Source organism: Ursus americanus, chromosome 7, assembly GCF_024610735.1.
Source record: "Ursus americanus isolate L20-20 chromosome 7, mUrsAme1.1.p, whole genome shotgun sequence".
NCBI lineage: Eukaryota > Metazoa > Chordata > Mammalia > Carnivora > Ursidae > Ursus > Ursus americanus.
In genome coordinates, this window is record NC_142133.1 from 64,721,731 (window position 1) to 64,744,278 (window position 22,548).

The window sequence follows — 22,548 nt, forward strand, 5'->3', positions numbered from 1 at the left end:
ACTCATCTGGAAAAAAAGCGAAGGATCTCACCTACATTACAAAATTATTCTTCCATGCTTTTTCCCATAATATCTATCATTATTTTACCTCTCATTTCTATGAAAAATGGAAAAAGAATCAACACATTCTGAAAAACCAACTGAGTATCAGGCACTGTATTACCCACCTCTACCTGTAATTTCATTTACTTCTCCCCCCGCAACAACCCTGTTCTCTATTATTGTTCCCATTTCACAGATAGGAAAACTAAAGCTCAGCAAGACTAAGTAACTTATTCAAATTCACAAACGCAGCAAGAATAAAGATCAGAATTCAAATCCAGATGTCCCTCCCAGTCCAGTATACCCATCCTCCTCTCACTTAAGCATGTATAATTGCAATCACCAAAGAGAAGGGCATCAAAGTCATCTGTTCAAGTATATACCTTATAAAATTGGAAGAGAAAAAAATTATGAATTTGAACTAATGGTTGCTCAACCACTAGAAACACATTTGACTGCAGCTGGTCTGCTGCCAAAGCTGGCCTGAGTGATCCACCAGTCAAATGCTACAGGGAAGAAACCTGTACCAAAAGTCAAACTGTACTTAAAGGTGACAACAACCCATCCCAATTCAGCAACTGTCAGGACCTTCGACTAACACCTGAAGGAATGAATTTCTTTGTTTCAGAACAGCTACAATACCATTTTTTGACAGTGCAAGACTTCCTGCAGCGTTAAAATCTGTTTCAACCGTAGGTGTAGTGACTTCTCTAAGACAGAGGGGAAATAAATGCTCCAAAACCAGAGGTCACGACATAGCCAAAGATGATGGTTCTTCGGTGTAAGCCTTTTGAGCCAGGGATATGGATAGGGGATTACCCCCAACAGTGGCTTTTACACGTCACAGTTCTATAAAGATCCCAGCTAGACACAAATTTACAGCGGCCAGCCTCCCCTGAATGCTAGCTGTGCAATTTGTATTTCCTGATTTTGACGTACTACAGAAGGAAAATGCAGAAATAAAATTTTTACGGGGTCTGCTGCTCGAAACAGGGTCACATAAGGTCCTCTGATGGGCAGCCTGGGGACTACAAAGACGTCTAAGGCATCGTCCAGTATCTCGCAATTAAGATGGGATGACAAACACGGAAACGTGTGCCCTGCTGACGTCATGGAACGGAAAGGGGTGGCGTCCTGCTGCGTCACCTCAACGTCATACAGCGCACGAGGGAAGTTAAGTGGGGAAGCAATTTCTCCAGGGGCAACATTCGAGAAAAACAAGTCGGCTCAGACCCAAAGAATGACCACCGCACTCTAGGGGCCATCTAAAAAGGGATACTCTCCCTTTTCTCAAACTGTATGGTCCCCTCATCAGGATGGCAGGAGAAAGGAGTCTGAGGTTACTGAGGGAGCAGGGGGCGAGCTAGATATGCAAAAAGAGCAGCCTCTGGCCTTGGGGGACTCGTTTTTGCGGAGACCAGCATGATGGGGATGAGCAGGGCATCTTTGGAACGGGGGCCTTCTCTATAGGAAGAGGCGGCGAGCCCTGGGCATACTTAAACCACGGTCCTGTGCACAGGCCACCTTTGCGACTCGGGATCCAACCTCCCCGCACCAGCCCCAGTCCAGGTACCTGGAACTTAGTCCGATCGGTAACCGGCGACTACGTGGGGTACAGGTTACCCGAGCGCGCCCCCGACTGACGCACCGACCTGCGCGCGCACCGCGAGCCGGATGCGTGCGCGCCCCCGGACGTCCCGCCCCGCCCCGCCCCCTCTGCGGCCCGGGAGCCGGGCGGCGTGCGCGCCCCCGGACGCACCGAGCCGGGCGCTCGGAAGGGCGTCCCCGCAGTGCCTGAAAGGTCCTTGCTCCGCGCCGGCCTCGTGGGTGGCGACCGGCGTGGAGCCTGGAACTATGAGAAGGGCTCTGTAACGAGAGGTGGTGCAGGGAGACCGTCCCGGGAAGAACAGAGGGCGGTTGGGGGCGGGGTTATTTCGGGCAGTCAGGTGGGCGACCCGCAGAGGCGTCTGGAAGGCCCGCGTCGTTAGGGAGCGTAGGAGCGGCCTTTCTGGTTACCAGGTCGGACAGAGGGCAAAGGTCAGCCTCCGGGTTGGAGAGCACCACCTTTGGGCCATGGCCGCATCTGGGGAACCCGGCCGGCAGTGGCAGGAGGAGGTGGCCGCGGTGGTAGTGGTGGGCTCCTGCATGACCGACCTGGTCAGGTTAGTCCGGCTCAGTACGCAGAGCCTGCGGTCGCGGGAGGGGGCGGACTGTGCTTGGCAGCGGGGCTTTGGCGATGGACAGTGCCCGCTTTCGGGGTGAGCTACAGGTTTCCCTAGCCAGCAGCCTGCCTCCCTGGCGTGGAGGAGGCAGAATTTGAGTTGGTAAGGTGACTGTCAGGTTAGGGAACGTAAGGGGCCAGGGTGTAGTGGAAGCTCTTAACTGTTACTAGAAGCACCTGCAAAGACCCTCTCCGGTTTTCTTGACGAGTCTCCTGAACCTGTCCCCTGACTAGCCTGAGTAACTTTGGTCAAGTCATTTTATCTCTTGAGAACGTGCCCAGCTCCCAGGGTTGTTATGAGGACTAAATGAAGGAAAGTGTTTTGTGAACAGTGACGTGAGCCAGGTTGGGTATTATTCGTCTTAACTTGAATGAGTGGAGCTGGGGTCAAAAAAGGCGATCAATCAATCACCTTTCATCATACTGACTGTTGGCATTCCTGCAATAGTTCATATTTACACCTTGTTTTCGGTATTAGTATCAGTATTTGGGCTATCTTATGGCAACCCGAGTGTGAGTCAAAATAACCCATAAACACAATGTTTACAACCATTAAAAAAAAGATCAAATAATGAAAATATGCTAAGTGATGGAGAGACTGCTCATTTGTCTTTTTTTTTAAATGAAAATGGCGGAGTGCTTAGCTGGCTCAGTACTAGAGCACGAAAGTCTTGATCTTGGAGTTGTGTGTTCATGCCGCACCTTGGGCTTAGAGCCTACTCAAAAAAAAGAAAGAAAATGGCTTTTCTGATTATAAAAATAATATATGTTCATTGTTTTAAAAAATCAGATATTGCAAGAAAATTCTACCATTCAGATTGCTTCCATTTAATATTTTTGTGAATGACTTTCCAAATATGCTGTTTTTACATTACAAAAATTAAAAATGATCAGGCATACTACAGTAAGACCTCATCTGTCCTGCAACCTTGCTTTTCCAAAGGATAGCAGAGAGCCTGGAAATAAGTAAAAGGGTCTTGGGAAAATCAAGTCACCAAATCTCTGCACCACCTGTGTTTTACTTAGAAAACAGTTCCAGGATCTGTATGTAACCAGTTTACTCTTTTATTGCTTAAAATATTTATAAGCTAGGTTATCAAATTTCCAGACCAAGAGTAGAAAGGGGGAGAGACTGCTAGTGCAGGTATAGTGATTGTCAAAAAAATTATAGGTACACTGGCAAAAGAAAGCTAAACAATTTTCCCATGCACCCTAACTGAATAAGTGTCAGGTTTAAAATTCAGAGCCACTTTCTTCTTAGTCTGAGCATTATGTGAAGATTGACCATCAACATTAAGGATAATTATACTTCATAAAATGAATACTTTTCATACTTGGGAGAGGGTGGAGTGTCAAAGGCTCATGTAGCATCTGTCGGGATTTTAAAATCTTATTTAAGAGCTAGAAGAATTTGGGGTCCCTGAATGGCTCCGTCAGTTAAGCGTCCAACTCTTGATTTCAGATCAGGTCATGATCTCAGGATCATGAGATTGAGCTCCACGTGGAGCTCCACGGAGCCTGTTAAGATTCTCTCTCTCCCTCTGCTCCCCACCCTTAAAAAATAAAAAAAGATATAGAGGAATTAAGAGATTATTTAACCCAGCCCTTCAGTTCATAAAGGAGTAAACTGAGGTCCAGAGAAATAAAAAACTCTCACGTTGTATATAACCTTTCTAATTTTTCTTCTCTCGCCATTTTCTTTCCTTCTCTCGCCATTTTCTTTCCTTTGTAAAATAACTAGGTTTCTACTTCTCATGAATCACTAGTAAAAATTTTACTCCCTTAGAGACTGTCTCATGGCTCTTCTGCAAACTTCTATGGTTGCTGATTACTCCTGCCTCTGACGATCTTTACAAAACACCTGAGTATAGAATTTTTATTTAAAACCCTGCATCTGTGATAAACTTGGGTCTAACTTTCCCAGTTGTGGTACGTACCATGATTGTGTTAGTTTCCTCTTGCTGCCAGAACAAATTGGCACAAACTTAGTGGCTTAAATAATATAAATTTAATATAGTTCTGGAGGTCAGCAGTCTGACACAGATCTCACTGAGCTAAACTCAAGGTGTCTGTAGGCTGTGTTCCTTCCTGGAGGCTCTAAGGGAAATCTGTTTTCTTGCCTTTTCCAGCTTCTAGAGGCTGCCCACATTCTTTGGCTCATGGCCCCTTCTTCCATCTTCAAAGCCAGCAGTGGTCAGTCAGGTCTTTCTCACCTGGCATCACTCTGATGCTCGCTTTTTCCCTCCCTCTTCTACATTATAAGAACCCTTGTGATTACATTGGACCCAAATGGATAATTCAGGATAATATCCTTATTTTAAGTTAGCTTATTAGCAACCTTAATTTCCCTTGCCATGTTACATAACATAAGTTCTGGGGGTTAGGAATGTAGACGTCCTTGGGGCAGGGTGGGGGAGGGGACATTATTTTGCCTACCACAGTGGTGAAGCTTATAGTCAAAAACTCTTACAATACTTAGAGCTTGGGGGATCACTGAAGCCCATCATCAGTTCAGTCTCCACATTTTACAGGTGAGATAACTAAGAGACTAGTTAGATGACTCACCCCAGATGACACAGCCAGTTAGTGGCACAGTGAAAGCTGGAAACCCATGTTTCCCAAGCTTTATCTTTGCATTATATCATTCTACCTCTGCCTCCGGCTGGTATTTATTGCCCTTTTCATCTGCAGTTCATTTGGAAGCTTACAGTGTGTGCATTCACTGTGTACTTCGTAAGCTGATAAAGAACAACTAAGGATTTATAATCTTCAGGTCTAAAGATGGTACCTTCGTGACAGTCCCTTACTTTATTTCTTGGTTGAACTGGAGCCAGCCTGGGCACCCGTGTCTATACGGGTGTATGTTAGAATGACTGCAGAAATAAAACTACTTCAGTGGCCAGGCCCTTGGATGCTCTTGGACAGCATCCAATCCAATTCACTTTCTGTATTACATTACTGTGTGCCAGACACTGCTAATTCAATCAATGAGCAACTTTTTTTTCATGTCTAATTTCAGTTTGCTATGAATAGTAAGCTCTGTGTACTAATAATTTTAAAACATCATTAGCTCATCCAACATGGCAAACAGTGAACATTATTTAATACCCACCTATGTTTATCATTACTCTCTTCTTAAACACTCATCTCTGAAGTTCCACAATGCAAACATAAGAGAAATCAAGCTTGTGGAAAATTAAGTCAGAGTTCTTCCAAAGACAGGATTCCATGAAAACTCAACAACAGATGAACTTCTTGAGAGATTAAGCTCACAGATCTTTGTTAATCATGCTTTCACTAATAATCTTTATTTCTTATGACATGTATCACCCATGTTTTATTCACTCGGCAAATATATATTGACTTTATATGTATATATGCCAGGTACTCCCCTAAGTGCAGATGATGCAGCTGTGAAAAACACAGCCAAAAATCTCTGCTTCGTGGAGCTTACATTCTAGTGGAAGAGACCATATCAGTAGAAATAAGTAAAATGTGTAGTATGTTAGATAAATGCTAAGGAGGAAAATAAGGCATGAAAGGAAGATGGGAGTAGTGATTTGCCCACAGAAAGCCTTGCTGAGAAGGTGATTTTGAGTAAAAACCTAGAGGAGGAAAGGAAGCAAGCCATACAGATACCTGGGTAAGAGCATATGCAAAGGCCCCGAGGTGGAATCATGCCTATTGTGATGGGTGAACAATAAGGAGTCCAGTGTGGCTGAAGAAGAAAAAAAGGGAGGGGGAGGGCAATTAATGATTAAAGGATGTTGGGTCATACCCTGAATAAGATGAAAAGCCATTGGAGGGCTTGAGTAGAGGGGTGACCTAATCTGATTTACATATTAATATCATCACTATGGGGGCTGTGTGAGAACAGACTGAAGGAAGGCAAAGGCAAAAAAGGGGAGACCAGTTCAGAGTCATTACAATAATCCAGGCAAGAAATGATGGTAGCTTGAAAGCAGTCCAAGTGAGGAGAAGTGGGCATGTTTTTATTATATTTTGAAGGCAAAGCTGACAGGATTTGCTGAGGACTACAGATGGGTCAGGGATTACTCCCAAGTTCTGTGGCCTCTGCACATGGAAGGGGAAGCTGACCTTTGCCGAGAAACAGAAGACTGGGAGCAGAGCAATCTGGCTTAGCGGGGGGGCAGTATCAGGAGCTCAGTGTGGACATGTGAGATTTGAGGTGCTTGTTAGACATCCAGCTGAGGCCGTCAAGAAGACAGATAAAGGAGTTTGGAGTTCAGAGGGTAGGACCAGCTGGAGATACAAATTTGAGAGTCATCAGTGTATCGAGGATATTTGAGGCCATGAGACAGGATGAGATCACTGAAGGTCTGAACTCCTAGGGCACTCCAACATCTACAGCATCCTTTCTTTACATAATTTATCTCCCATCTCCCAGTCTCTCTTACCCCTAAAACTTGCTTTGAGACAAGCTCAATACAAACCCATGTTTACATTTCCATGGCGATAGACTATGATGTCAGCTAAAACCCTGTGTTATCCCTTTACATGCTCCAATTAAAAGTGATGGCTTGAGAGATAAGGCTCATGTTCAACCAAGCATCTAAATTTAATCCTTGGCAAGTCAGGAAATGATTGCTTAATTCTCAAAAGATTTTAATTGGATGGCGGAATAAGTGAATTTAGAAGCTTTTCGATCCAAAGTGGATGAAACATAGGACCTAGATTACTTTTTTTAAAAAGCCAAAAATGTATACCATACCTAGGAAAGGTTACATGTGTCTAACGTATTACAGTAACCTCTAACCTGCATTCCGCTGGAAGCCTCTTGACTTGTCATATTTGGAACAGAAAAATCTCTTCTGCTTCGCATTTTCAGTAAAGTAAAAGCCAGAGGAATGTTGACCTGAGGAGTATCACGCATTCCCAGTGTTAGAGGAATATCCTTTATTATCCTTTCTGCTCCTAAAGTTGGTCTTGAAAGTTGCCTATCAGTTACCAACTCTTAAATTAATATTTTGTCAAATATGTTTCTGTCAACCAAATTCCCTAACATCAAAAGAGATCATTCATGGGAAATTTGCTACTTTGGTCCCTTTGAGGAAAACACATTAAAAAGCAAACTGCAAAACAAAACTAAAAAGTAAACTGCACACGACAAAGCAAGCACACCTACCGTGCGGTGTTGCGAACAAGTTCCTTTAGGGATCCGTTCCCTTGCCAGCTCTTCACACCCTAGCGTCTGCCCTGTTGGGAGAGGAAGGTTGGGTGGGCTTCGTGACGGATGTCTCTTCAGTATTTTGGTTGCTCGCGTACACTGTTGAAAGACGGGGACTGTGCTCAGTGCTAGGGATACTGCGATGAACAAAACATGGCCCTTGCTCCCGAGGAACTTCTAGTCCGAGGGAGAAGGCAGACACGAAGAGGGGTCATCGCAGTGTGATGCGGTAAGTGCCTGCAGGTTCTGTGGGAGTCCAGGGAAAAGCGCCTGGATGGGGTGCCTCCTGAGCCAAGCTTTAGAAAATAAGCAGGTGCTAACCCAGCAAAAAAGAGGAGGGAGCGCATTCTGGCCAGCTGGGATAACCCACAGGGGCAAAGTCCCGGCTGCGGGTATGCGCGGAGCGTGCTGGGACAGCCGCTACTGGGTCCGTAGAGCATCAGGGGTCAGATGTTGCGGAGAGGCCTGGTCAGCCACGCTGAGGCACTTGGGTTTTATTCCGTAGGCCCTGGGAACCAATAAAGGGTTCAAAGGACAGGAATGACATTTCCCATAGCTCCCTGGCTGCCAAAGTGAGGATAATGCCCTCTCTAACCCATCCGACAAACGTATCGTGAAGCTCCAATATGACCCGTTTGTGATTATTCGTGATGATGGGAATGTGAAAGAGGCATGAGCACCGAAAACCAAAAACTGTAGATAAGTGAAAAATTTTAATAATTGATTCCAGAATACATTATTTTTTGTACGCTGATTTATCTCATTATATTTGCTTAGGATAAAATTAATTCCATTTGTATTTCTTTAACCTACACCAGCAGATGGCAGGAAGAAGTAGCCTAGATAATTACAATGTGATGACAGAAGTCATTTTGAAATTTAAAGTTTACTATAATTAATTGGCAAAATAGAAAATAAAATACCGGTTTTGTAGTTATTTGTCACTATTCATACTTGCCTTCTTCAGTGAATTAAAATGTTTTTCATCAGGAACTTCAGTGAATGCTTTAGTCTCACTAGTTCCCCTTCTGCTCTATTTCTCTGCATCCTGATTTTCCCACATACCTTATTGCATCCCCTGGTTGTCCAGTCCCCTCTCACTGATCCCCCATACACATGTATTTCTCCTGCCCTCTCCTCCTGCACGTTCTAGCTCCGGGATTAGCTCCTTCTCAGCCTCTCTATCCAGGCTTCTCTTCCTTGTCCAGAACTTTGCTCAGCTGGGAGGCAGGAGGTCTGTGTATAATTATTCAAAAAGATTTAGTTGCCATCTGATGGCATTTTAATTTTTAAATATGTTCTAACTACTTGACCTCTGTGCCTCTCCCAGTGCCCTCTGTACCATCAGTCTTCAATCGTGTGTCAGAGGGATGAAGGAGGATGCAGCCCCTTTTTGTTTCCTTTACTCCGACCATACTGCCTTTTGATAACTGGTTTACTTCTCTCCTTGGGCCACGCTTGTACACAGCACTTCTGCACTGCTCTCACCTCACTCTGACTTCTTGCATACACAGGCATCTGTCATCCCAACTATCTCCATAAATGTCTTTTAAGGTGTAGACCATTCATTCAAAAATATTTACTTCTGGGGGCGCCTGGGTGGCTCAGTCAGTTAAGTGGCTGGCTCTTGATTTCCACTCAGGTCATGATCTCAGGGATCGAGCCATGTGTCGAGCTCCGCGATCAGTGGGGAGTCAGCTTGAGGATTCTCTCTCCCTCTCCCCCTCCGCACCATGTGCATGCTCTCCCCCTCTCTAAAATAAACAAATATTTACTTCTGACCATGATGGAGTGACTAGTACCAGACTTACCTTCCCACCAGAAACAACAAGAAAATGGGGTATATAAGGGACAAAATATATGAAGCAGCTATTTCAGATGTTAGACAATAGGCATGTTATCCAGACGAGAAAGGAAACAAACAGGTGGGTCCTAGAGGCACATTACTGACCATGGCACAGCGAGAAGAAACTCAAGGAAGTATGGCAATATCAGTGAGTCGAGAAAACTGAGTTCATAGCTTAGGGAGACTAAGGTGGCTAGAATTTGTGGGAACATGTACTGGAGAGGAAAGAGCTAATCAGCGAAAGGTCTAGAAGTCTGCATGGGAGTCCCCTTGAGTCTGTTGCTAAATAATACATGGACATACATAGAGACTCCACAAAGCTGGGCCGCTACTAGAGAGCTCTAAGCTGAACATTTCCCAGAAATTATACAGGAATGGGAGGTATTGCATTCTATTTGGCCAGAGACATTATTGAACCGTTGGAGCATTCAGTAGAGATCCCAGAAGGACCACAACTTAGTAAAAGGGGTAAACTTGCCCTAAGTAAAGGCTACTCTGAACTCTCCCTAATAAATCTCAAAAGCAATCCTCAAAAGTATCAAACAGATAAACTATTTAGCTGCCCAAAAAACCAAAGTTCAACCCTTTGGAAAAACACAACAAAATTAAGACACCCGATTGTAACATTTGCAATATTCAGCATTCACTCAAAAATCAATAGTCATGCAAAGAATCAAGAAAATATAATCCATAACCAAGGGGGGAAAGCCAATCAAAATTGATACAGAGAAATAGCCAGGATGGTGGAATTAGCAGAAATGGATTTTAAAAGAGCCATTATAAAATGCTCAGTGATTTAAAGAAAAACATGAATGTCGTGAGGAGAAAAGTGGGAGATACATAAAAGAACCAGATAGAAGTTCAAGAAATGAAAAATGCAGTTTTTGAAATGAAAAATCACTTGATGGGCTTATCAGCAGAGTAGACATTACAAAAGAAAGGATCAGTGTACTTGAAGACAGATTATCTAAATTGAAGCATAGAGGAAAAAATGACCAAAATACACAGAGTCTTTGTGATGTGAGACAAAGAGTCTGTCGTTTGTGTAATTGGAATCTCAAAAGAGTGGGTGAGGCGTGAGGCACAAAAAATATTTGAAGAAATAATGGCTGAAAAATTTTCAGATTTTATGAAAATTACAAACGTGTAGACCTAAGAATTCCAGTGAACCTCAAGCAGGATAGGCATACTGTAAACCACAAAGCACGTTGTAATCAAATTCCTGCAAACCAATTATAAACAGAAACTCTTAAAAGCATCCAGAGGGGGTGATAAACAGACATTACATATAAGGGAACAAAGATTCATTGCAGACTTGCAAGCCAGGAAAAAAAAAAAAGAAATGAAATCTTTAAAGTGCTTAAAAAATAAACTGTCAACATAGAATTTTATATCCTTCAAATAAGAAGGGGAAATGAAGACAGAAAAACAATATCTGAGAGAATTTATCACCAGAAACTCACACTACAATAAATGTTGAAGGAAGTTCTTTAGGCAGAACCGAAATGGTACTAGATGGAAGCTGAGATCTACCCAAAGGAATGAAGTGCCCCAGAAATGCTTAATATATGGACAAATACAAAGACTTCTTTCCTCCATTTCTTAATTTCTTTAAAAGGCAACTGATGGCTTAAATAAAAAATAACAGCACAGTGTTGTAAGGTTTATATCATATAGAAGTAAAATATGTAACAATACTAGCACAAAGATTAGGAAGGGAAATAGAAGAATAAATTACACTTACAAGTAAAGTGGCTTAGTAATGTTTGAAAATAAACTGTGATAAGTTCAAAGATGCTCGTTGTACACCTTAGATCAATCACTTTTTAAAATAGAAAAAAGGGAGGGGTACCTAGCTGGCTCACTCAGTGAAACACACACGACTCTTGATCTCAGGGATCTAAGTTCGAGCCCCATGTTGTGTATAGAGATTACTTAAAAATAAAATCTTCTTTTTTAAAAGATAGGAAAAAAGGAGTTAATCACATCAGTAGTGAAGATGAAATGGAATACAGTTAATCCAAAAGAAGATAGGGAGAGAGGAGAGAGATAAATGAGCATTAGAATGTCAGACAGTGATATGGATCTGAAGAAAATCGCTAGGAAGCAATGAGTGTTCTTCCCATGAACACTCTCACATTTCTGCATGATCAGGACTTTCTGAGCAAAGATCACCAGCACCAGGATTAAAGAATATTTGAATGGCAAACAAACCTTGCAAGTCAGAGACTTCTGGAGAGATTTAGGGACTTCTTCCTTGGACACATTTATTTACATTCTAGGGGTTGTAAACTTAGAGACCTCCCACTCCTTCGCTCCCTTGAGAGGATTCGTTTATATTACAAAGCAAAGGTCACCGGGCTGTCTTTTCTCCCTCTCCTTCTTCCCCACCCCGGAGGGGAGGAGAAGCAACAGCTGTGTCAGCGACTATATAAACTCCCAAGAATTCATTATTTGGAAGTTCCTCTCATGTCACCCTGGGGGAGAGTGGGACACAGAGAACTAACACAATTATGAGTAATTAAAAAGCTGTCTCTGATCCAGAAACATAGTATTCCTAGTCAGAATTAATGAACACTTAACAAAAATTAGGAATAGGGACATCTGTAAGGTGGTCTGGGAAGGCCTCTCCTAGGAGGGAACATCTGAGCAGAGATGGGAAGGAAGGCAGCCACGTTAGACCATAACATACTCCTCTTTATTGCTTCCCGTGCCTAGCACACTTTTTCACACAAGCAAAGTTTAAATAAAGAAGATTCAAGGATAGGACACTCTGAAAGGCTGGCCACTTGTGATCAATATTCTTCATATCTATTCTACAAATTCAAGAATAGCTACCTCTTCAGGCAAAACTACTTTTTAGCCCCAGACTGATTAGCTAGGAAAAAATAGGAGTTAATAATCAAAATCAGTTTAAAAAAAAAAAAACGGTTTAAAGTATAATTCAGCTTTCATTCCCTTAAATCCTATGTCTGCAGATTTAGGGTTAGGAACCACAGAATGAAGATTCGAAGCTAAGTTTTGTTTTTTGTTTTTTTGTTTTTCGTTTTTTTTGCTTTTTTTACAGAGCTAGAAAGAGAGATGACTAGGTTGTTTTGGAAATGATACTCGTTCCCGTAAATGGGACATACACAAATGCTGAGAACAGATACGGTTGAAGAGTACAGGCAGCAGGAATAGTAAATGAGTGTGATGAATTTTAATTGGGCAATAATAGTACAATCCCCTATTACAGAGGCATACAGGCTTGCAGCCAGAAGAAGAAAGGGTGGGATGCAAAAAGCCAAAAAGCAACATATTCCTCGACTTTGGGCTGGAGCCGGGATCGTGTGACCTCTTTGGTCGAAAGACTTCTCATCCCTCTTTCACCAGGTCATTCCTTCCTTTGGTATGAATCATCTCTGAGAGTCTGTAACAAGCACATCATTGTCAAGAAGCTAAAAGCAATTGATTAGTTGTTCTGATAACACCTGTCAGTGAAATAAGTCAGAGCACAAAACCCAGGCATTTAAGGAGTTGACAAGTATTATTAAACCTGTTTTGCAAGAGAAGAAGCTGGTTCAAAGAGGGGAAAGCTGTCAAAGGGAATACAATCAGTAAGTGGCTCAGGCCTGCTGCCTTGCGCAACGAGGCTCTAGCCACGTGACCTCTCAGGGCACAGAAGACTGCGGGGCCATTTATGAACATGTAGCAGTGTTTCCTCCTGCGCAAATTTAAAATGTGACATTTTTAAAGCTACGAAGTTGTTTTAAATTCAGTTATATTTCTTATGGTTGGTTTTCTCTGTCTGGGTTTTCTCCCTCATTCAGAAACTTCACTCTGTTTAATTTTTAAATGGTAGCAACAGTGTATTACTACCAGTATACTGCTCCCTTTTTATTTTCCTTGGAGCACTTTGTCCTTGGCGCCCTGCATAATGTCATGTTCGAATTGGGGCAAATCAGAGCAATGCTTTCATCCAAGGGATGGTGCTTTGTGCAGGTCCTTTCTTGAGCCAGACCTTAATTTCAAGATTTTAAGAAGGAAAGAGATAGGAAAGCCTAGGTCAAGGTAAATTAGGATTTATAATTCCCAAATGCTTCTGCCTGTCTGTAACTAACTTTCTAGTTGCTCTCAACTCTGCTTTCCACTCCAATTCGTTTACTTTTAAAAAAAGAAAAATCAATAAGCAGTAAACTCTCTTAGTCTCGGTTCAATAGAAAGGTCCAGGACAAAGGTTTAAGAGCATATAATCTGTGCGGGACTATAATCCAGGGAGCAAGAAAAGCCTTTACAAGTACACTTGACGTGTGTAACTAACTGGTTCCTCGATGCTGTGGACAGCCGGGGAACCATGACAAAGGAACAGAAACCCTGGAATGGAAAATGAGTGGCACTGGGCAAGGCTGTGTTAGGTTGAGCCTACAAGGAGCCAGCTACCAGCCCAGGTAGCTGGAAAAAGATGCTGAGAAGCCAGATGAGCCTGAAGTAGTAACAAGTGGCTTCCCATAATGCACAAATATATTCTTGTTGCATATACCTCTGTGTATAAAGTAAAATATGAACTTCTGCTCCCTCTCTCCACCCTTTTCATGGATACCTGTCATTAACGTTTCATTTTCTGTGCATTTACATATTATGAGGACATATACGTATCTTTTTATTTTTAAAAAACATGAGTTGGGGCGCTCCCCTCTACTTGTTAGATGCTGCCTAATTCACGAATCGCTTAATAAAGCCAATTTGATCTTTAAAAGAGAAAAAAAAACATGAATCAGATCATAATAATCTCATGCTCTGACATGTTTTCTTTTTTTTTTTTCCACTCATATGTTGCTTGCATCAGGGTTAGGATTTATTATGTTGTCAGCAAGTAGCTTTTGTCCCAGAGAGGTATACTAGAAAACACCGATTTAACATTTGTTGAATTAATACGTAAATGAAGAGTAATAGTCTGATTTCTAGTTACAGTTCCTACTTACACGAGTGGAGTGCTGCTAACACCAGGAACGCAGTGGGCAAGGTCTGGTAAACCGTGGAACTGTCATTGCCAGATAATTGAACATCCCCGCCAATCTCCTCCTTCCCATTCATCAACACCTCCAAACCTGCAGTTCAGAAGTAGGAGTGGAAGCTACACAGGGGAGACACAGAGAAGAAAGGTGTGTGGGGGGATAATCTTCCCTCTTCCCTTCTCAGTGCTTGGCTGAGACCCTGGTACACATGGGAGATGCCCAGGGGAAAAGGAGTAACTCCCCAAGGTGATTAAGAATTCAGGGATCCTACCAGGGAAGGGAGAAGGGGGAGGCCTCTTAGGGGAGAGTAAATGACTTAGGAAAGATGAACTGGCCCTCGGTAGAATGAAGAGGAGGTATGACGATGTTTGTGACAACGTTTGTCCGGGTGTGGTGTTGACTTCTAGTCTGTGACAGGAGTCCGTCCTTGCCGGTTGATGAAACTCCCAGGGAGGGGATTCATGGCTGTTGAGTCCTTTGGGGGGGCTGGTCTTTAGGCAGGAAAGGGGCAGTTCAGAGAAAGCCTCTCCCTCCATTTGCTACTTTTCACGTGCCTACAGTTCAATATAAGCAGTATACCAAAGGCATATTTGGCCAGCGTGTCCTGAGCTCCTCCAGTCATATTCTGCTACCCTTCAGGGAGACAAGGGAAGTCTCTTTAAAAAATTCACTCAGTCAAAAAAATATGTTAAGCCCATGCTAAGTGTCAGGCACTCTGGATAAAATGGAGAACATGACAGACTTGGTCCTTGTCCCCATACAGGGAGAGTCTACAATTGAAGGAAGAAAGAAAGAGTAGGGCAGAGATACAGAAAGAAAAGAGTGGAATTCCAAAGGAGGGAGATGTCTGTTTCAGTGATGGCTAAATGAGTACGGTGCGTGTGTTAATATAAGTTGTTTAGAAAGGAGTTTAAATCCCAGCCATCTGCTCCCACAACAAACACATAACACTGTACCCCCGATTTCACTCCTCCGTCCTATATATACACATCCCAATAATCATCTGCTGATATAGTTTTCATGATTTCCCACGGCCAATAATAAAGATATACTGGATTCAAACCAGAGTACTGTGACCCAGATCTAAGCATAAATATAGTGAAGTCATAAGTTTCTATACCGACAGTCTTACTAATTAAGTTATTTGGCCTGTTTTGAGCCACAGTGGATATTTTTTCTTTTGAAGGTTGTTATAGATGTTGTCTGTAGCAGCGTCAATAAGCCAAGAATTCACATAGTTACCCAGTCGCACAGATTACTCATCATTGCCTGTTCATAACAGAATCCTAAAATGTTTAAGATTTCTGATGCAAATCAAAATCTCATCATCACTTGTCATTGCTAAATTAAATGACAGGATAATAACATTACATTAAAACCATTTTTCTCTTGATTGAGTACCTTTTTCAGAAGTGAACCTTGTAGATGGATATTTTTTTCATCAGTACTATAAATGCATTTAGAATAGGAGGTAAAAATAGCATGAAAAGGGGAGGAGTGGAATAGAATGTTTTCAAATTATTGATGAGTCTCTTTTGAATCTCAAATAACCATATTTGACACTGCAGTGCTAGGGAATGGAGTAGTTGAGCCCAATTTACTGAGACACTTCGAACTACATAAAGGAGGTACACGGGTTGAACTTGGTCACGATCGACACCATCGTGTGTTCTTGGCATCAGTCATAGGTTATTCCATTGCAAACAGGCGGTTAGTGACCTGTAGGCATTGGCATTGTCCTGATACTCTGATATTAGGCATAAGGTACTGGTTTCAGATACGTTACAGCCTAGGTGGGAAATGATTATAATTTCAGATCTGCCAAAACAGAGTAGGTTCTCAGTGGACTTACTGTCGTGAACTTCCCCCTTGGCCTTTCTTGCCCATCTAAAGCTAATTAAGATTTTTGGTCACACCTGCCATCGCTCCATCTGGCCCCCCTCACCCCCTTCTTTGTGGCCATCCAGTCCTCATGCTACTCAGGGCCATCTTCCTCACTCACCCTTACACCCAGGACTCTCTCTGTCTTCACATATTCTGTCCTTTAAAGATGTTGTTTCTTCACATCTTCCACTTTAATGTTACGAAAATCATACCATGGAGAAAACCTTTTACTCTGACTTTTTGTCTCGTTTACTACTACCCTCGCCAAGCAGTTAACAGGTGAGTAAAAATCCTTAGCTCTTGGAGAAGTCCACGAAGGTAAAGACTGAAACAGGGTTGGCTAGGAGTCAACAATAGTTGAATCTGGGTGATGAGTGCACAGGGGTAGAGAAGTGAATATATTGTTTTCTCCAATTTTATAGGTTTGAAATTTTCTATAGTAAAAATTTTAAACTAAACTTAGCTCTCTAGACTTTTTTTTTTTTTAATAGATGCTCTTCTTGAGTCAGTACCTGTAATGGGTGGTGTACAGGATGGTCTGGGACTAACACCTGATCCTGCCATCAAAACACCCCACCTGCCAGGAAACAAATGGGATTCCTTAGTGCCTAGAATTGCAGCTTCCCTCTTCTTAGGTCCTGAGCGTGGTTACCAGAATCCTGGTACACTTCCTACTTCTTATTAAAGTGACCGGATTAACCTGTACAGAAACACACATTGATTAACTTGGTCCCATTCATCAAGTCCCACTGTGAATAAAGGTCTGTGCTGGGCACTGGGAGTCAGAAGTGACTTCCCTCCAAGAGCTCCCCATGATGGGAAACAGAGGCACTTGTGGGCACTGCGACACAGTAGACTCTAGAAACTGTCACCTGAAGTGGATCTCCAGTAGCGTGGCTGTGGGACTGTGGGAGGGAGTGGGGACGGGAAGGCTTCCTGTCAGCAGGTGCATTCTGGATAGTGAGGCCAACCACTGAACGTTATCTTAAAGGAATAGGTGATCTTCTCTGCTTCTGCTTGCATTCTGATTGCTCAGACTAGACTCTATCCAAGAACCCTGTCTCTCTCTCTTCTGAAGAACTTCAATTGATTGCAGTTACCAATGTGCCTTTTCTTCCCTTCTCTTTTTAAATTATGGCAGTCTTACTTCTCGTTTGCCAAAAACCGGAGAAACCATCCATGGACATAAGTTTTTTATTGGCTTTGGAGGGAAAGGTGCCAACCAGTGTGTCCAAGCTGCCAGGCTTGGAGCAAAGACATCCATGGTATGCAAGGTAAGTGTAAAGTACAGTAGACAGGATTCTAGAGGCAAGGGTCTGGTTTTAAGACTTGAGTTGATTGTTTTTATTTTTTAACTATTTTAAAGGGAACAATTCTGTGCCATTTAGTACAGTCACAATGTTGGACAACCACCATTCTCTTGGTTCCAGAACATTTCTGTCATTCCAAAGTAAAACTCCTTACCATGAAGCATTCCCCCCCCCATCTCCTGCCCCCACCACCTGCCCCTGGCATCCACCAATCTGCATTCCGTCTCTGTGGATTGATCTATTCTGGAGATTTCCTCTAAATGGAATCATAGGATATGTGACATTTTGTGTCTGGCTTCTTTCACTTAGCATAATACTCTCAAGGTTCATCTACCTTATAGCATGTATCTGTTTTATTCCTTTTGTGGCTGAACAATATCCCGTTGTATAGACCATAATTTGTCTATCCACTTGTCTGTTGATGGACACTTGAGCTGTTTCCACCTTTCGGCTGTTGTGAACGGTGCTGCTGTGACCATGCTTGTGCACACACTTGCTTGAGTACCTGTTTTGTATTGTTGTTAAAGACTGAAAGAGGAGCGAGCCCTTTTCCTTATCCTTCATATTCGTTTCTGCCTCACCGAGTGCTCTGGGAAGTAGCTTAATGCTACATTCCTTTAACTTCCTGAGCTGCTAAGTGAAGGCTGAGAAGTGAGACGAACTGGCCTACTCCACTGGCTTTCTCTGGTCCAGCCTCTAAGCAGCAGAAGTCATCCTGTTTTTAGCAGTTTTTGCTACAACACAGCTTTTGGAAACTTGGTCTAATAACTGGTGATTCACTTATCTCTAAGTTATTTCTTCTAATGCTAGCTCTCGGATCAGAAAGGAATCTGGGCTTTTATGAACTACCCATAACTAATCCTTAGGCATAGTTCTGTTTTCAGGTATATAAGGAGATGACATGTAAAATACAGTAGTCCCTGTTTCTAGCCATCCGACTGAAATCCTTTGAAAATCAAATTGGCTACCAAAGGTTCAACGTTTGTGTGTTTAATGGAATTTTAAGATGCTAGCTAGCATTACTGGGATAACACGAAAGATAGTTTATTTTAGGAAAGTTAGACTCGGTCTACACAGGAAAGGATAAGAAAAAACGGAGAAATTTAAAAGAATGAGCTCGCTCCTGTGAGCTGGGTCAGTTTTACCAAAATTTCTCTGCAGTGTCATTTCCCGTCGCATACAGCACTCTTCTCTCCACAGGAGTCTTTCAATGATGTACAAATCATACAATTATCATTTCATCTGCTAATGAACTGTAGTTTTCTTTCTAATTTATGAGAAACCTGATGAAATTCTCATCTAGCTGTTTGGTCAAAAAACATTCACATGAAGCACAAGATTCAAAGTAAGAAACACACATCTTCCAAAGGTTGACTCTTGATTTTAAGTGTCAGTTAATCAGCCATTAATTACTGATGACCTAATACGTGCTAGGAATTGTGGGGCTTGGAGAAGGAGCCGTAGGCCTGATCGATCCTATGCTTGATTAGAAATGAAGGGGCTGGGGAGTCATCAGATGGTGCTGACTTAACATGTCTTGGGAGCTGGAAAAAGGAGGATATTTCCTGGCTGGGAAAACGTGGACAGAGAATTGGTATTGGAAGCAAAGTACCAAAAATGGCTGCTCTGGGAAGAGAGGAGTTCCCTCGAGCTGGAGCCGTAAAAGGAGAGATTAGAGAACCCCTCTTGGAAGCTTCATAAATGCTATTCATGTAGCCATGAAAGTCAAAATTGGATGTCCCCTGGGATCTCATCCAACTCGAAGATTGAGATTGGTGTTATTTTAGGTCTGTTGAATTTGAGGCAAAGAGAAACGCAAAATAGAAAATATTTGAGTTGTGGAACTGAACTTGGGAAGTGAATCATACAACCATGAGGAGTGGATGTGAGAGGAATAGACAGCAGAGGGCTGTATACGGGGAAATGTTCCAGTCAGGAGTTTGATAAAGCCCCGGTGCTGCTGTTTTATCCTGGTCTGCGTGTGACAGCTCACGGTAGCGCCCGAGCAGCTGGACAACCTGCTCCTCACCGCGGTGTCCCGGTGCAGCCGTCGGCCGCTCAGCCCCGCGGTCGGCTTTAGCCTGGGTGTCGCTACAGACTGGAGAAGAAAGCATGGCTTCAGCCAAAACCCACACGGGGTGACTTTGCTTACACAGCCTGGAATCTTTAGACACCGGTTTCGCTAAGCTTAAACAGACTGCATCATATTCTTAGACTTCTTCAAAAGAAAATATCCTTTTTCTAATAGAAGCTATTGTTACCCATTCATCATGGTATATTTCCATGGTGAAGTATATTCTTATTAAGCAAAGTAGCCAACCTGCTGTGTAGCAGTTTTTTTAAGATGACAAATTCCAAGTAGAAACCAAAATCACGAAATGACTCAAGGTAAAAATGAACAGATGGAGCAAAAGAAAAACAGGTAGAAAATATCCTTCGGTTTTCTTAGCAACATTAACTTACCTACAACCGCCCTGCAACCAACTAAAATCCAAGCTCTGGTGAAGTAAGACTGATGGCACACGCAAAACAGCTCGTACTGAGCTCAGGGGAATTATTTGCCAAGATATTGTCACAAGGACTATTAAGCAAGAGCCCATCAATATGCATCCAGTGAAACATGTAATCATGAAACGCTTCAGATCGTTAAAGAGTTGTATGGTCAGTACTCACCTGAGTGGTGGGCCAGAGGCCACAGTCCAAGGGGAATTGGAAGTGATATTTTCAGATTACAAATCCAGGCAGATACCATAGAAAATGAAAGTCTTCTTGGCAGGGCAAAGAGTCTGTGAGAATACCTTTCATAGGACTTCACCTGATTTTCTTAAGTGCCTCCTCCTCCGTCATTCTTTTGAAGCTAAATGTTATTTCTTGATATCCAAAACTGGCTGCTCAGGAGGGCAGAGAATAAAGAAGAGTTCAAGATGCACTGGCCCAGTCTGAACCCAAAGACCCTGCTTCTTTTGCGGTGGGAAGAAACCCTGAGCAGGCATGGACCCAAAGGACCCAGCTCTGAAATCAGCCAAGTGAGAAGACCTTCAAGAAATTACCTGGTCCTCCTTTCCTCGAACATAACACTCTCGAAACTCTCTAGGGGTGCCTGGCTGGCTCAGTCGGTAGAGCACGTGACTCCTGATCTTGGGGTCCTGAGTTCAAGCCCCACACTGGGCACAGAGCTTCCTTTAAAAAGAAAAAAAAAGAAACCCACCTGTGTCATACAAGCAGCTGTGTGTTTTCTTTGCGGAATGGGCAGATATTAAGCTCTGTGACAGAGGCAATATGTTAGAGCCATGCTACTCAAAGTCTGATCCCCAGGCCAGGCTGCAAACTGTCACTAGACAGTACAGAAATTAGGAGGAAGCAATTAGCAACAGTTATAGCATTTGGCAGAATAATCTTATAGCTGATGAATATAACAGTAATAATAAATTAAGCCTGGTATTTTGTAGGACTCTTTTCTGGTTTTATTTCATTATTGTTATATTTTACAGAATTATTAGTCCACAGTGGATTGAAAATGAAAAAAAAAAAAACAGCCTTCACTACAGATGGCTTGAAAAGCAGCATATTAGAGTACTCATCATCGTAACCAAAAAAGGTTAGATTGTCTGTTTTCTTTACTGTGGGACAGTCAACTGATCGTGCATTAAGATTTAGTTTTCAAAGATCAAAAAGTAGTCACCAGCGCTTTCCAGGTTATATATAATGAAGTGAAATTTGTCCTTTCCTGAACTCTGATGAAGGATGACTGGCTAAAACTAATGTCTATATTGATTGGAATGCCTGGCCACATATCCAAATACAGGGTACCCTAGGACTCTAAGCAAAAAATATGCATCTCATACCAGAAGAATGGAAGAAAATTGGATTACCACCAACCACCTCTTACCCTCTATCCACCTCCACTCTCAGATAAGCGGGACTCAAAAATGGTGACTGTAACATTAATTTTGTATGTTAGAGGCCATTATCCCCATTTAGATAGAATTTAAACAACCAGCTAGCTGGAACAACTGGAATTTTATGTGTTCTTCTGTCCTCTTTTATGACAAAGCCACAAGTGACAAGTTAAAAGGTTAATATGAGGCGCTTAATTCAGAAAAGCAACGGCTGGGTTTTGTTATAGGACAACAGATGCATGTTAGGCTCCAAACCTGCTGTTCGTCATGACCCTCAGGCACTGGGCAGTCACAGAATGTCTCGAGTCACAAAGATTAAATTGCATTCAACTTGGTTTTAGTGTTATATTTCTGTGCATTCTAACTTTGAGAACTGGTAACCTGTTTTTAATATAAGTGATAACTTTTTTAGCAGAAGTATTCAACTTCATGAGCCTTAAGTATGATATCTTGGTCCTCTAGGTTTTCTTAACTTCAACTATATGTTGATAGATGGAATTACTAGATGCTTTCTACCATTCAAGGATGCCAAGCAGCCCATTCCTCAACCATTTTGAAACATGGACATTATATGGTAGTGCTAACTGAAGTCCCTTCCTCGGCACTAGATCACAGTTCTGGACTGTGGAAGCCACTGACTGGCTCTCCCTCAACGCAGAGAGCCTTCTCAATGGTAAAAGTGAGGGAAATACCTCAGGACCCTTAGCCAGAGGAAATGCTTTTGCTCCTGATACACCCAGCCCTGCTGTTTTGCATGATTCTAATTTACATCTTTCCATAGCTGCATTATCCAAGATGGCAGCCACTAGCCATGTGTGGCTGGCTTTAAATGTAATTAAAATAAAGTTTTAAATTAAGTTGCTCTATCATACTGGCTACATTTCAAGTGCCTGTCTGGGGTAGCACAGAGAGCATTTCATCACTACAGAAAGTTCTATTCAACTGCATGACTCTACAAGCTTCAGGGAAGAGCTGAGCCTGGGATTTCCTGAAGAACATCTGGGGTTCTAGGAGTTGTGTTGGCTTAAGTGCAAGTAGTTGTCCACAATTGCTGATGACCTGGCTTCCTTCACCCGGAACAGGCTTACACAGGCTACCTCAGACAATGTGCTTTTCCCAGAATCCTTCAGCCCAAAAGTGTGTCACTGCTGCTACTGAAAGAGT

The 22,548-nt window shown here is 42.5% G+C and overlaps 2 protein-coding genes, 1 long non-coding RNA gene and 1 other non-coding gene across 13 annotated transcripts in view; 2 read left to right on the forward strand and 2 right to left on the reverse strand.

The window, feature by feature from the left end:
• The window catches only part of BABAM2 (BRISC and BRCA1 A complex member 2), a 408,693-nt gene extending 400,937 nt beyond the window's left edge, over positions 1–7,756 (reverse strand). Inside the window, exon 1 of one of the 2 annotated variants that reach the window (XM_045809160.2) lies at positions 7,410–7,756. The gene's annotated coding sequence lies outside the window, so the exon portion shown is untranslated. Of the gene's footprint in view, positions 1–1,615; positions 1,755–7,409 lie in introns of those variants that run through there. The other variant, XM_045809161.2, reaches the window with a different exon arrangement.
• RBKS (ribokinase) overlaps positions 1,989–22,548 on the forward strand; it is an 87,508-nt gene continuing 66,948 nt past the window's right edge. For 4 of the 7 annotated variants that reach the window (XM_045809163.2, XM_045809164.2, XM_087863755.1 and 1 more), the window contains exons 1-2: positions 1,989–2,204; positions 17,317–17,449. In XM_045809163.2, coding sequence (XP_045665119.1) covers positions 2,116–2,204; positions 17,317–17,449 — 222 coding nt within the window. In that variant the 5' untranslated portion in view covers positions 1,989–2,115. Of the gene's footprint in view, positions 2,205–14,301; positions 14,439–17,316; positions 17,450–22,548 lie in introns of those variants that run through there. The other 3 variants (XM_045809165.2, XM_045809162.2, XM_045809166.2) reach the window with 3 other exon arrangements.
• Positions 17,690–22,548, reverse strand: part of LOC123799889 (uncharacterized) — a 30,458-nt gene continuing 25,599 nt past the window's right edge. For 2 of the 3 annotated variants that reach the window (XR_015725304.1, XR_015725302.1), the window contains one exon: positions 17,690–20,665. This is a non-coding gene — a long non-coding RNA (uncharacterized LOC123799889). The remainder of the gene's footprint in view (positions 20,666–22,548) is intronic. The other variant, XR_015725303.1, reaches the window with a different exon arrangement.
• TRNAR-CCU (transfer RNA arginine (anticodon CCU)) lies at positions 20,584–20,656 on the forward strand. Its single transcript has one exon. It is a non-coding gene; the product is annotated as a tRNA-Arg (tRNA).